This window comes from Macrobrachium rosenbergii, chromosome 15 (genome assembly GCF_040412425.1).
Source record: "Macrobrachium rosenbergii isolate ZJJX-2024 chromosome 15, ASM4041242v1, whole genome shotgun sequence".
Lineage (NCBI taxonomy): Eukaryota > Metazoa > Arthropoda > Malacostraca > Decapoda > Palaemonidae > Macrobrachium > Macrobrachium rosenbergii.
The window spans coordinates 28,318,259-28,333,888 of NC_089755.1; the positions used below are offsets into that span (position 1 = coordinate 28,318,259).

General features: G+C 35.6%; 1 protein-coding gene across 4 annotated transcripts in view; it reads right to left on the bottom strand.

Moving 5' to 3' along the window:
* The window catches only part of LOC136846482 (N-chimaerin-like), a 68,617-nt gene extending 61,569 nt beyond the window's left edge, over positions 1-7,048 (bottom strand). For 3 of the 4 annotated variants that reach the window (XR_010855408.1, XM_067117295.1, XM_067117296.1), the window contains exons 1-2: positions 6,901-7,023; positions 1,622-1,675 (exon numbers count right to left, since the gene is read on the bottom strand). Coding sequence is in view for 3 of the 4 variants with exons in the window: in XM_067117295.1 (XP_066973396.1) it covers positions 1,622-1,675; positions 6,901-6,916 (70 nt within the window). In the remaining variant the exon portion in view is untranslated. Of the gene's footprint in view, positions 1-1,621; positions 1,676-6,900 lie in introns of all 4 variants that reach the window. The other variant, XM_067117293.1, reaches the window with a different exon arrangement.
* Between the last annotated feature and the right edge of the window lie 8,582 nt (positions 7,049-15,630).

A 15,630-nucleotide genomic window follows, 5' to 3' on the forward strand; every position in this document is an offset into this window, starting at 1 on the left:
CTTGTAAAAATAAGGTAATGTATTTTGGTTAATACAAAGATACTTTTCTCTTTCCAAGTACTGAAGTAAAACCATGCCTAAAAGGAATTAAAAAAGAAATGGGTAAATTAATTGCAGAAGAAGAGGCTATTTATTACAGATGTACCCGCTGCCTCAACATGAGAGACAAATGATAAAACTAAATTTCAAAAAGGAATGGGGAGAGAGAGAATTTTCACAGTGAAGAGGTCACATGAGCACAGAGCTACAGATATCCCAGATGCAGTCACCCCAAGGAAACTAAAGAAGACAACCCATTTGTTTCTCCACCAAATGCTACAGTAGACACCCTTTAGAGGGAAAGCACAAGTAAAAGTTACAGAAATGAGAAAACAGAGGATCCTAAGAAGAGATGATATTTTATCAATGGTTTTAAAACTCAGTAATAAAAAGATAAAAGAACACTCGATGCAAGACAAAAAGAAACTTTTATTAAGTGTTCTTTGTTGTAATTTCTTCTGTCACTTTTGTAAAAAAAAAAAAATATTAAAGACCTAATTACAGTACTGCTCATAACAGTACAGCCTAAAAAGAATCACTCAATTCAACATATGGGTTTAGATGGCAGACAATTGATAGTAGGAAGTAAAGTGCCGTAACTGAAGAAGGAAACTCTGTAGAATTTTGTAAATAACAATACTGTAAAAGCAGAAAAATAAAAGTTTAAAGAAAAGATTTTGAGTCATTTCTTCTTGAAATATTTTCTTTATTCTCATTTTGGCATCATGAGGAATAACACTACTGATATGAGGAAGAGAGCCTACAATAGCCATAGAAGTCTGGAGACGGTAGGACAACAGCCTGGTAAAGTAAAGGCTATGAATTCACATCCTACAATATATTTTGCTTTGACCATAACTCCACTTTCACTTAATACAAAAAGCAACATTTGCCAGATGGACTTTATTAAATCTATAAGAATGTTACAAAAGAAAAGAAAAACTGTTAGTAACGATTTTTCATTAAATGCCCAGTATTAAAATTTATACAAAATTTTTAGTTGCCGGTCTGAGTTAAGGCAATGAAACAATCTACAAAAGGACAGTTAAAAGATTTTTGAAAAATATCTTGCATAGGTAGCTTTAAAATTCCACTTTTTCAATAAACGAGCCAAAAATCTGTATACCGTACCCTTCACAGTGGGCGTTAAAAAGGAGAACTAATTATTCTATAAGTTCTACCACTGATTTGTGGGTATGTTTAGGTTTACATTCATTCTCACCTCTCCTACTGACCATACATTTCTGATGCATTTACGCCATATAGTTTCTTTTCTTTAAAGCAATGTCTAGCCCCTATTACAAATGCATGTTTTAGTAGTAATTTAGTTGGCATGCTGAACTATAAAAAAATACAGAAATGAGTATCATTCACCCCGAGAATATTTATTGCATTCCTAACTTCTACATATGCATCTGAGCATGTCCCATATTTTCCAGATTTAAGTTACAGCAACCAAGTAGTGCAGTGCTAAGAGAAGCAGATTTGTCCAGTAATGGTAAAGTGCATAAAGCAAAGCAATGAAACTTCTGTCAGGCTCTACAAAGCACTTTAGCAACGCAGTAAAGGCATAACTACTTACAATAAGATTTCCATACTGTTGATACTCGACGGATTTGCTCAATATTTCGTCCATCTGGAAAACATAAATGACATCAAAAGGCTACTTTATTGTTCTCAAAGAATAATTTGCTCTACAACTTTCTGTCATGCTTCTGAAATAGTCTTACTCTGAACTTCATTTTCCAAGACAGTAGGCTTAAATGTCTTGATGAAGAAAACTTAAAAAGACGCAAGACTTTAACAACTTCATTCATATACTGTATAATAAAATTCAATAGCGTCCTTTCAAGCTCAAAGATAAAACCAAAACCAAACATGGGTAAGTCAGGTACAACCCCTCAAAATAAGCTACCTCAATCTTTGTATTATACCACTATAAATCTCTCAAATCTCTGCATTCCAGTAACTGGGGCACTAGTTCCTTCTCTGTTCACAAATCAGTACACCTAAATTATATTTTGTGCTATAGTATAGAGTAAATGTTGCATTGTATATACTTACATAAATAGAACATCAATGAACTCAGTATCATTGCCAACTGAGGTTATTGTATGTCACTTCTGCAAACACAGATTACAAAAAACTCAAGTACATGCCTGTATAGTGTGTGTACTTAAACAGAACGGCTACAGCACATGATACCACATGATTGAATAACCTCTGAGAAATACAATTCAAGCAGAAGGTTTATCAAAACCCAAGCCCAAGTCCATTGAAGACCACATTTTCTTTCACTTTTCCTCCCAAAATGTTCCACTTGCCTCATCTTAAAAACTTGCATTTAACTAAAGAAAAAAGTGATAGCCTAACTATTGGGGAGTTCATCTCTAGCTTATGCCACAATTCAGAAAATACCTGCTTAAAATTTATTTCCAGCAGTCAAAGAGCGAAAGGGACAAAGGACTCTACCTGTAAAACAATGGTTGTATTTGTGAAACAAAAATACTTAAAATAATGTGTTGTGTTCATAAAAAAATACAGACCAATGTTTTACATTGAGTATCTGTTCAGCCACACTAACACTGAAGACTACTCAGCTACTGGATATTATTTCTTTGGTGATTAACTCATATTTTATTGAGCTGAAAAATGTACCAATCCAGTTTGAACCATATCCATAGTGATTACTTCAAGGATAATTTAGAGCTGTATTAACCTTGTCCACTGCTTTCTACAGGCAACATAAACAAAATAACTTGGTGTCTTAATCACCAAATGTACCTTGAGCTTAAAAGGGAAATTACTTTGTTTCCCTAACATAGTTCTTGCATAGGTTCATTGCACACTATAAGCTTATCTTACACTTTGTTGGGAGGGAAGGGTAGTGACTTTAATGAGAAACACTCTTACCTCCAAACTTTGATTCCTAGTCCCTTGACAGCCTTTCATTCTCCCACAGAAAATACATAATTAATTACAAGGAACCCTGGCGACCCACAATTCCACAAGTTATCCTTTGCAAGGATGCAGTTGTGGGTTCTCTACATTATCTATTTCTTTCAACTATGTTTTATATAGCTGAAGGGAACATCTTTGCTACTGTTTATGAGACCTCAGTTATCTCAGATACCACATACAGCTTTCGTACACTAGCACGACAATAAAACCAACTTACTCAAAACCAGGGAAACGCTAATACTTCTGTACCATGTACTTCTAATCATAAGCATGAGTTTCCTCAAAGGGAAGAACACATTGACACTTTCTATTCATTTTTGCAGTTCATTAATTTTAATCTGTCATCATCTATGGATTCATATTATTAGAACACTTTCTTCGTAGTTAAATTTACTCTTCTCTTCTACACAGTTTCTTCATTTTAAGTATCGTGAAAACATTCTACTCTGAGGTAGCTCACTAGCGAAGTAAATCGCCTTTTGGCATGTATTGAAAAAAGTTCATATTCATCATGAATGTTAAAAGCATATGATAGCTCAATTTGACACCTAATCGTATTTTAACTGGCATGCCTCAGACGATTTTAAATTCCAGTCAATCCAATCATTTGCAGCATAACCTCTTCTTTTCAACTGGATGATAAATATGGGTTCTGTAAGGAAAAGTCTTCAGTTCAGTTTACCATTATATTTCAACTTCCAGAAATCCATGGGACAAAGCTTAGTCCCATGCCTAAATAAAAAGACCTTTAAGATATAGGAGCAAACACCCAGCTCATAAAAAGACCCCAGTAACATGAATTAATCAATATCTATAAAGTTTAGGTTGGGTCTGAAAAGCTGTCTGTGTAAGAAGAAAATTCTGACAATGTCTGAAATAACTGAGTTCCTGCCATTTCCCTTTGTGTACCTTCAGTAATTTAGACCAATGCTCTACCCTGAATAACTTCTCTTGTATGTTTCTCTTACATGCAAGTCCATTCAAGTTACTCACAACATGCAACAGATAAGAACAACAAATATTATTGAAATTGTACTAAAAATTACACTTTGAAGAACGTATGATTGGTTAGACTGACGCCTCTGAATAACATGTTGGATGAATGACTTTCCAGGGGGGACACAAAATCAACTAGGCTATTAGGATATTAGAGCCAGGTTACAGTCTTCACTTATGTACAGGTATTAGTAGTTAGGGATAAGACCGTCAACTTGTAAGGGTAGGTTAAATATACTAATTTTGCAAATGAGCTACAAAGGTCTAGGGATTAAGTGCATTTCTGAGGGAAGCACATGCAGTGCAAAAATGCATATCCTATTGTAAGCCTGTAAAAATAAGTGGCTCAACACTTCATGAAACCAACAGATTTAAAACATTTTCAGATGACACATTTCTGTAAACCCCAATCAAGTCTGACACCCAGTTATGAGGCAATTCTTTCTCCTCTTCTTCATGCACTGAGCAAGTACAGTACTGTGAATATGCCAAAGAAGCTGGGTCATGTCATAAGTCTTGGATGGCTTAAATCTACTCAAAAACCTTGGCTTTCATAGTTTCAAATGAAGAGGAACATGTTGCATATCTTGATTTATCCTCTCCAAACCTTACATTAGGCAATTTCAATTCATCCTGGCAACATGGTAAGTACCTGTCCAGAGTTTGCAAGCCTCAGAGTGAACTTTTTTTTTGGGGTACCACTGAATAGTGTAGTGATTTTGTGTATAGAAAAAATCCTGATATTGTATGTTTTCTGTTTAAACAGCTGTGATATGATGTTAACCACAACAAAAATCTAGCCAATTTTACCATATTAGAATCATTACTAAATACCTTCAGAGAATACCTCTTGCAAAGATATGCTAGCACCTGAGAACTACAACCTCAATGACTTTAGCGACTCAGAATATAATGTAATGAGAAAACAAGGTTTTCTTCAAGATTTATATATATTTCAATCACAGGCCTTCAGTGTCTTATGTTATTGGTATACATTAAGTTACAGGTGTAAATGTTCAAAGACCCTGGCTGGGCAACAGGTACAGTATACATGTTTGAAGACCCTAGCCTGATAAGAAGCTATATTTGGTAAGGTTTTATTGAAATGATAGTAGCCTACCTTCACATTACAAGGCAACAAACACTTTTTAATTAATGGATCAAATTTTCTTGTTAACAGTTTAAATAAAAAAATATTACAAACTACCATTGGAATTAAACTACATAGTACTTACAACTAACCTTTAAAATGCACCAGTTCTAGTCTAGTGTGTTCCTATTAAGTACAGTTACTGTCTTTCCTCCTCTTACTGTCTTTCCGGCATTCTGCCACAAACAATCTATCTTAGGGGTTTACAGCTCAACCTGAAGCTGTCAAGCAGTGCTCTGAAACCCTCCATGTACTCTTACACCACTTCTTTTAACATTACCATGATTAAATTGTGGTGTAAAGTTTCAGATATTTTTCAGGATATACATTATTTCAATCTCAAAACAATAACGCTCCCTCCATGTTAGATTATTGCTCTGCTTCACATGTGTACCAAAAGGTCTTCCTGCCCATACTAAGAGGTGTTGAATGATGTAATTGAACATAGGCAGTGTTGCATTAAGTGTTAAAATGAATATTATTCATTCTTTCATGATACAGTGGTTGCTTCAACACATATCTAAGAGTTCCTTTCAGATTTTGCTAACAGTTTTCTAACAGTTATTCTTTTTCATGTTTGTAACATGGTGTCCATAGCCTATTTGCAGTCATGAAGTGCGTTATATAAAAGTTTTAGCCAACACTGTTCATTCTTCATCTGGTGATGGGCAATAGCCTATGTTTTTCACGGTGGTTTGGCAAATGCTGGAAAACTTATATTCTACATATTTTTTCATTCTGAGGTAGTGTAAAGGAACCATGATTAGCCATTCTGCAAATTACCCACCTAAGATACCTAGAAATGATGGGATACCCAAAAATTGGGCGGGGATCAAGAAGGGTTGACCCTCTGTCTGGTAAGTCTGAGTGTCCTTCAATTAGGTTAGGTTACAGGCATAGAGTATAGCATAAGCCTACATCCCTGATTTTCACTGATTTTTGCTACTTCCTCTAGCCCAAAAACCTTGGTTTTCCATTAGCTGCCCTGCTGTTTTTGGCAATTCTAAGTATTAGCTCCGTGCCTGTTTTTACCTTTTAAACTGGTTTTTTCTTCAATTTTAGGGCTTCTGATACTGGCAGTGCATTTGTTTGTTGTTGGCCAAATGGAATGTCCCTTTGCTGTGTTTAGTACTGGCATGGGGGTGGTACCCATATGTTAACAAGTTATTGCACTTGCCGGACGGGATATGAACCGTTCCAAACAGACGTACCCGTGCTCTGTCTTGTGAAGATCGCATATGGAAACCCCTTGTTGGATGGTTAATGACATTCGTGCGACAAAAACTGAAGGTAAATCCATATTTACCAACCAAAAAACTGTAGAAATAGTAAAGTTTGAGGGAAATTGCCATCACAGAGCTACTACTTAGATCTATCCTGTTTTTCGATATCGGGTTGGGGTTGTAGGAGGTTAATCATGCATTTCTGGCGAACATGAATACCAAATTAGGCCTAATCAAAATCACATCAATTGCTAAGCCTAGGCTTATCAAAAGACCACAGCCTTGCCTATAATACTTTACCTCTTTTAAAGTAAACGGTATTACTGTAAATATTTACCTAACCTAAAAATCAACGCCATGCAACCACCTCAAGACAGATCTGCGGTTATATTATAAAGGGCAGCTACTATACTGGGACCCGCACCCTACCTTGTTCTAGTTTAAAGTAGCCTGTCGAAGGCACACCTCTTTCTTTTCCTCTACCCAGGACTTTAATATATGCACCGAAATAAAACTGTGTAATAATCTCACCACAAACCGAGGACATATTCAACCAGATGTCACTTGTACTCTGTATATCACTCTCACAGACATAAAAAATAAGTGGATCACTTCATTTTTGTACATGTCAACAAACATGACCAATGTTGACGCGTCAAAATCCCAAGTAAAACACCGCACCGAAGCACTTCCGATTTTCGCTGAAGTGGCAGAAGTGTGATCATTTCAATCTTGGGACACGTGAAGGATTTATTGCCATGAAATTTTGATAGAATGTATGACTATTAGTCTGCATATGATACATTTGGAAGTGCAGAGCTCAAAAATCAAGAACCAGAGTTTGGGTTGAACCATAGTAATCCACGAACTGTGCAAGCAATCGCTTTATGTATTACACACACACAAACACACACATATATAAATATATATATATATATATATATATATATATATATATATATATATATATATATATATATATATATATATATATATATATATATATATATATATATATATATATATATATATATAAGCAGGCTAATTAAGATTAATTTTAACAATTTTCTGAGGCAAATTTTCTAATGATCAGGATAGCTACGAATGAACTTAAGCATACACTTCTAAAAATTAGACTAAACTTACTATAATCTTAACGTAATATAGTTATTGTTATTTGTCAAGATGGGAAAAAAAGATCATGTATGAGATGATTTGTTCAATTTACCGATATTATTTATACCAAATTACATGCCGTTGTACTTTGAAATTAATTTTATTTATCATCCACTTATTTTTTTTTTATTTCATTGATTTATTTATTATCCACTGTCCTATAAACACAGGATATTCCATGGCTGATATATTGTAGAAAAGCCTCATACGTCTTGCCATTACTTGGCTTAAAATTGGTAGATTATTGCTGCATGTTTTCTGTTTAAAAAGTCTTTCTATGAATGGCAGAATACAACTTTCAAGATAAACATCTGAGAACATACCTCTTAATTAAGAAAACAGAAAGATGACGAAATTATTTAATGAATCGCTAGGTGATATTGTTCGATAAAAGAACCTAAAGTTTTCAGTGTTTTATTCGTGAAATACAGAAAGTTTTTGAAAGTTATAAAAGAATTTAACAAACTATGTTGCTTTAAGTTCGTTGCTTTTTATGTTTACCATTTTTTACCCAAACAACTCTGATGCAGAAAACATGGGAAAGCAATTGTAATTATAAGTCGCAGTTAAAACTCGTGTGTTGAACAGCTTTGTATATATTTATGAATTCATTTTGTTTTCCTAAATCACCTTTCAAGCGTCAAAAGTATGTTCATTTGTTTTGTTTTGGACATTATTCTATTCTGAAATTTGTAGTGTGTGTGTTGCTCGTTAAACTGGCGTTAATCTGCGTTCTATTGTATTATCAAGGACCTTAAAGGAGAGCTTGGGTGATCCTCTTGAACTTTAGTGGAGGCAGCGCCAATCCCCGCTGTGTTCTGCGCGCTTCATTAATTTTAATTGCAAACTTCAAAGAGTTGAACGCCCCGATCAACGCATCATTGATGATTATTGATCCCAAACTGTTAGCGATGGTTATCACCCTAAGTTCTGACGGTCCTCGGAACAAGGCGTTTTTTTTTTTTTTTATTCCTTTTCGAGGTCAAGGTTACCCAAACCGCAAAGTAATGAGTTAGAAAATCAAGCGGGATTGTGCCATTCATTTTATGTTGTTGTAAATTTCAACTAATTCCTTAAATTCAGTCAATTCTTTCCTCACCTGAATTCTGTGATTCTCGAGTAATCTTCGCCAACCACCAGCCAATCCAGATAATGCTTTAATTTATTTGCATCTTAATTTTCAGGATGCATGAGAAAGCGTGGGAAATAAAGTAGGGTGGCCCAGTGCTTGATGGACCTTGTGTGGTCATACGAAGTGACTCGTGTGATACTTTCCTGCTTAGGGAGAGAGGCTCCAAAAAGTATTGCCCTTGGAGAGTCTGCAAGTCTTCTGTAGGTTGTAACTAACAACAGTCATCTAACTACAGGATACACAACTCACTGCTTTTGTCAGCGGAGGCCCCGTAGGATTTAACGAAATGCGCTTACATCACTACGCCTGACTTTTGAATAGTTGAACCTTGGCCGTTTTGGTTACGAGGCAAATATCATGACCACTAAGCCACAAGATCCTATTATACAGTATGTATGTATATATATGTAAGAGAAAATATAAAAGAACCAGAGAATAAGATTTTGATGATATCATCTATTGTGAAAAGATTTCCGCTAACATCAGGCATGATGTAGGCTAATATTTGGAATATCATTGACAAAAGCAATTTCGATTGAAATCCGTGTCACGAATATAAATCTGCTCTTACCCGGATGAATTAAAACTCAGCTGTTCGAAAGGACAAACTTGAAGTTCGTGACCACGAACATTTGTATGTGGCCTACTTGTAAAGTTGAATAAACGGGAGATACAGCTTTTTATGCGAGACAACGTGAAGTAAAATAGCGCTGTTGAATAATAAGTCATGTTCAGGGTCAAACCGATATTTTTAAAACCTGACATATGAGAAGGAATGGATAATTTCTCGCTGAGATACGTGGCTATAAATATACGCTAGCTGGCATCAAGTGTGTTTATCAGTTTCTAGAAATATGCAAACGAACATTTTACTTATAAAAATAGTTGACTGGAATTCAGTGAACGACGATAATAATAGAAAACAATAACAACAAGTGCATGGTGTATTTCAAAATGTAACGGACGTCACATATTTAATTTGCCTGTCAGTTATCCACTGGGTGACAGCATAAATGATTACAAAACCTAGTACAGCCATTCTTCAGACTTAAAGACAACAGACTGCAGTTATTTTCCGATGTGTTTTATGCATAAGCTTCCTTGTCTATCTGTTGGGGCCATATGCTTGAAGTTAACAACCTCGTCTTTCAAATTATCATTATTATTACTCTTATTATTATTATTACTGAAAAATATTGATAATCACGTCCCAGTTGATAATAAGAGAAAAAGAACCGCTAAGTGAAATCTGTGTTCGTACTTCCTTCTTGTTATATAGATCAAAAACTCAAACATGAGATATAAAATTCAACTGATATGGTTTCCATGTTTGCCAGAGAGCCATACTGCATAATAATATTAAATAAAATAACAATAACGAGCTGTAGAGTAGCCTACACGATGAAAACTGTAGTGCAATTCCCATGGATTTGTTGGGCTCTGCATTGCCTGGGAGCCAAAACTACAGTTTTAGAAGCTCTATCCTTTTACCTGTCCCTTACTTTTTCTGTAGTTTTCCTAACATTAAATGGTTATCCTAAATAATTAACTTTCATTTGCCTCACAGTTCACGAGAGAGAGAGAATCTTCATGTCTGTCTACATGTCTTTTTTATGTGATAACCGTGCGAGGGATGACCTGTTTCGGTGAAAAGTGCTGACTCAAGAAGGTTATTCAAGAATATAATCAGTCAGCCTGTTAATTTTCTGCTGAATCAGTTATGATGTTACATCAAACCAATACACACTGGACCACAATGAAGCTCTCGAAGCCAAAATGGTGAATAAGTGAGCGTAAACTGCGTAGCTGCGTCTAGAAGTGAATGAAATTAACAGATCTAATGACGAAAACAAGAAAGTCATTCTCTACGCTTTGCACAATGGTCTTTTTTACCTTCTCATTGTACTGTTTGTATTAAGATGTTTTCAATGATTCCTGTCAAGCAATTTTGTTATTCATTTGTTTCCTCTCCCTCCTCATCTTTGTTTATGAAATGCACAACAAGTACTGAATGACACATCTGCATTAACATGCTGGCCCCTGAAAAATCATTTGATTATTGTGACTGTTGTTTTACTGAACTTGGACACTTCTACATGCTCGTTACCACGCTATGTACAAGTGTATTTGTGTTTTATGCATTTCTTGAAACGACTTCATGAAATGTAGATTTTTGCAAGTTGAAATGTTCAAACTTACCTCAGCTTAAGATTATAAAATCGACACCGGCAAAGAGTCCCATTTGATGGAATTACGGACTGAACATTTTTATTCATTAGTCTCCATTACACTTCAATGAATAAGTAATAGCCTACATCGCACAGAAGGCGTAAGCAACGCTTTAATTCGCAATTAAGCATGAGCTTGATCAAGAAGAGAAATGGTGTGGAATTGGGTTTACGCACATCAGGCAGCAAACTTTTTTTCTGAATTGAAGTGGTTAATGCCTTGGAAGTGCTTATGGGTTTTATTTCATAATTTGCCGAGTGGATTATGGTCTTTAGCGTCTTTAGATCCCAACGAGCCGAGAGAAATGCTACGGCAGGCATCAGGCCACAGTACCACAATAAATAATTTGAAATCAATATATGAGCTGTCACGAGTTACAACAGTTTAATATGGGCCATCAACGTTAATTAGCCCTCCATCAAATATTCACCTGAATAACCGCCAGTTAACGACCTTTAGAAGTTATATCATTACCATCAACAATAAATATCGAGTTAATCTTACGTTATATAAACGAACAGTTGCATATGATTTAGCCTGAGAAACTTGCGCTGGCAGACGTAGCAGTTCAAGACACTTTTCACCTGTGGCGTTTTAAGTCGTGCATAAGGACGGCTGCGCACTCACCAAGGAGCACATGGCATCATCGTTCTATGTGACCAAACGCGGCACGAGATTGGAGGATACGACAGGTGACGTAGTAGTAGTGGCCAAGCAACCGGCCTTTAGCAACGGTGTTGTGACGACCTTATTGGATGGGCTTAAACGACGACGACCAGGCAAGGGTCAGTTTCCCCATCGCCAGCGCGCTGCTCAATTGCCCGGAGTATTGGTGAGTCTTTCATTTTAGTCTTTTCTCAGTTATATCACTCGAAGAAATGTGTTTTAATTGTCGTCGAAATTGATTCAAAGACGCGTCGAGAAGAGGATGATTTTAGCAAGTTCGTGGTTTTAAAACACATCCGAGCGTTGGCCGTGAAAACACTTGGACTGTCCTTGGAGACAAAAGAACGACTGGTCGCTTTCTTCCGTGTTCAACCTTTCGAAATGTTGCCTTTTCTATGTCAGCAGTGCTTAGGATAATGTAACAAATAAATTTTGAATGATTTGATCTTAGTTAATCTTTGAGGTGCTTGTTCATGATTTCACTGTCACCCCAAAAAAGTCAGACTGAATAGGTACTCCCTCGGTTATTTCGTTGAATGCTAAGATCAAAAGCACTGGGTAAAATCAATAAACGCACTTTAACTGGTAACCACTGGACTGAGCTTTTAACCGGCAAATTTATTTATCTGAAGGAGCACACACACGCACATACACACACTCACATACACATACTCACACTCACACGCACACACACATACACACACATATATATATATATACACATATGTATATATACAGTATATATATATATATATATATATATATATATATATATATATATATATATATATATATATATATATATATCTTCTCTAATATCTTTGCAACAAAGAGTACTGAGTATGGGCTGCAAATCCTATGTCCCGGAATTTTGGTGATTTTCACCCCATCCAGAGCTGTGGGGATGTTATTATTTTATTTTCTGGTATCCTGCAGGATTGGTAAAGTGTGATTGCCGTCGGCCACGGGAAAGAAGGTTCGTCCGTCACTTAGGGGTCATTTTGTTCTACCAACCAAGGGGACCACAACCCTCCTCTAGACCCTCCACTGTCCTATGACACTAGGCATTTTTATCTAAAGCTCTGTCCACACTAACGGGAACTGCCCGACGGGCAAACACTGTTCCCATAACCCGTTCCACTATACTGACCGACCGAGTATGGAGCCAGAACGATGCGATTGTCTGGTAACACTGCTTCAGAAACGAGAGAAAATATGAACAGTTGAAAGTGCCCGTCCGGCATGCCCGCTAGTATGGACAGGCCATTAGGCTTCCGCATTTCTGAGCTTGTACTCTGTAAACTTGAGAACGACTTGCTTACTTTATAAATGTGTATGGTTGAGCGTGTTAGGGACTGCTGTCTAGCTTTCTGGAGCCATCCTTCTGTGGGAAAATAGCTAGTTGTTATATATATATATATATATATATATATATATATATATATATATATATATATATATATATAGTATATGACATTTTTTATCACACCGTGATTTATATACCTCTCTTGATAGCTCAGTGGCAATGTCGACTGGAGTTGCTGGATGCGTATCTGTGTCGTGGGATCGAGACTCGGCAGTGCCCGTCCATTTATCACTTATAAATTCTCCTTCGGTGATAATTCCCCATCGGGGATATTCTCGAGGCAGCGTGGATTTGATATTAAGCGACATTTGTAGCTTCATGATTATATATAGTATATACACACACACACACACATATATATATATATATATATATATATATATATATATATATATATATATATATATATATATATATATATACACGGAGTGTTTATATAAGGTGCAGATTTTTCTGTACAAAAGTACAATACGATAGATGTGGTAATAAAGAATAAGCAAGAGAGAGAAAGAAGTCGACTGATAAAAAATAACAGGGAGAAGGTGAGCAAGAACTGAGAGAAAAAAAAAGTAGTTGTGCAATGAAGTGTATGTGGAAAGGGAGACGGGTTAACGAACATATGGATCATTTTTTTGAAGTGGCTTATCCCCTATGAAAAGCATTGTGTCTGCAATCTTTCTGGATGTCACACTGACCATTTTGTGCGCTGCATGTATTTCATAAACATTTCTAAGTTTCGTCATCGAAGTAAATTTCTTACTCTCTCTCTCTCTCTCTCTCTCTCTCTCTCTCTCTCTCTCTCTCTCTCTCTCTCTCACACACACACACACGTTCACACATACATTTTTCGTGGCCCCTCAGGAGAGAAAAATTTAAAGAATAATGAAATCATATTGTACTACGCTGCTTCATAATCATTTTCGAGCAATATTCGAATAAACTTAATGAAAATGCTATCTTTTAGCTAACTAAGCATGACAGTTTAGCGGCCGCCCGATATGGCCAAAATTTTATTTATAGCGCAACATCGGCATTTTGTGACATTCTGATATCGGTGAAGGGCATGCAACGGAACGCGATTTGGCGTTATGCGTGGGTCTAATATAATAATAATAATAATAATAATAATAATAATAATAATAATAATAACGAGTTTCTGTGCTTTCGAAAACAATGGTAAATCGACACGTTTTGTTTGTTTATCGTTAGTGCGTGTATGTGCCTGAAAGGAACGTAAAGTACGTTGAATGTATGTAAATGTCGAATGTAATTGCTGAGACCGTTCGGTGAATGCGACCGGGAGAAATGTTGCAGTACATAATGCAATGTCATTTGCCGAAACTCTTGAGCTAATGCTGATCAAATTATCCTTTAAGTGAGTAAAATATATTTGGAATTCTTCAAACAAACTAAAAAATGAGCATTCTGAAAGTCCGGTTTTAGAAGGACGAAAATAATGCTTATATAGCCTTTGGTATCAAGAAGGGTAGGTTTTGTATATATTATGGCCATTAACTTCATTGTCATTCTCTTGTTTACCATGAATACTTATCATCATCAACGCCAGGATAATTGTTATCATTATTTCCTTCATCATCATTATACGGCTATATAAGTCTGATGTCTTATTATTATTATTATTATTATTATTATTATTATTATTATTATTATTATTATTATTATTATTATTATTATTATTATTATAACTTTTTCTAGTATCATCTCAAACATTGTCATCCTTATTACATCCAGCTACCCTATACAGTATCGTTCTACTGCTGACTTTATGATATATCAAGTCGTGAATTAGTAGTCATGTCGACTTTTGTTTAAACTTTTGCCTAGTTCCTTGATTGTAGAAATCAGTGCGCAACATATCAGTAGTGGTGCAACTTTTCCCCTGCGTCTCAGCATCCACTATTAAAAGAAAAATCTGTTAATCCATAAGCAAGCAATTATGAACACAAAGACTCATGAAACTTATAACCGAACGTGCACATCAGTAGGTGAATTCATCGGCTATTTTACACATATTAATATTATATATATATATATATATATATATATATATATATATATATATATATATATATATATATATATACATATACATATATATATATACATATATATATATATATATATATATATATATATATATATATATATATATATACACCATACACCTTTCCCCGTTTGATAGTGTGACGCCAAAGTAATTGCATCCTCCGACTTTCAACATTTTTAGAGGCTAGGTTACAAGACCAACACCCATTTTTTGAATCCCTGCCAATACTAAACCGCTATCCATTCACAGCTGGATTGACTGGTGGTGGTTAAAATGAATAGCCAATAAATATAGATCCAGCTGAATGAGAACGAAGTAGAGAAAGAAGCAAGCAAAGACTGACATGTAGCCTATATCAGTAAAGGGGCTGCCACAAGGACGATTTTCTCGGCATCTCGAAGCATCAGTAAAAGGTCACTAAAAGTTTTTTTTTTTCTCTCTCTCTCTCTCATCACAACGGGCTGTTTGATGCCGTAATGACATTTTCTTACTCCAGGGAGAATTTAACCAAGTAGTATACTTAATATTATACATATAATGCATGAGTTTAGCAATTAGAAAGTTAAGACCATGGGACAATTACCAGCTTTCCGTAATATTTGCTATAGGTCTAGCTGATGACGA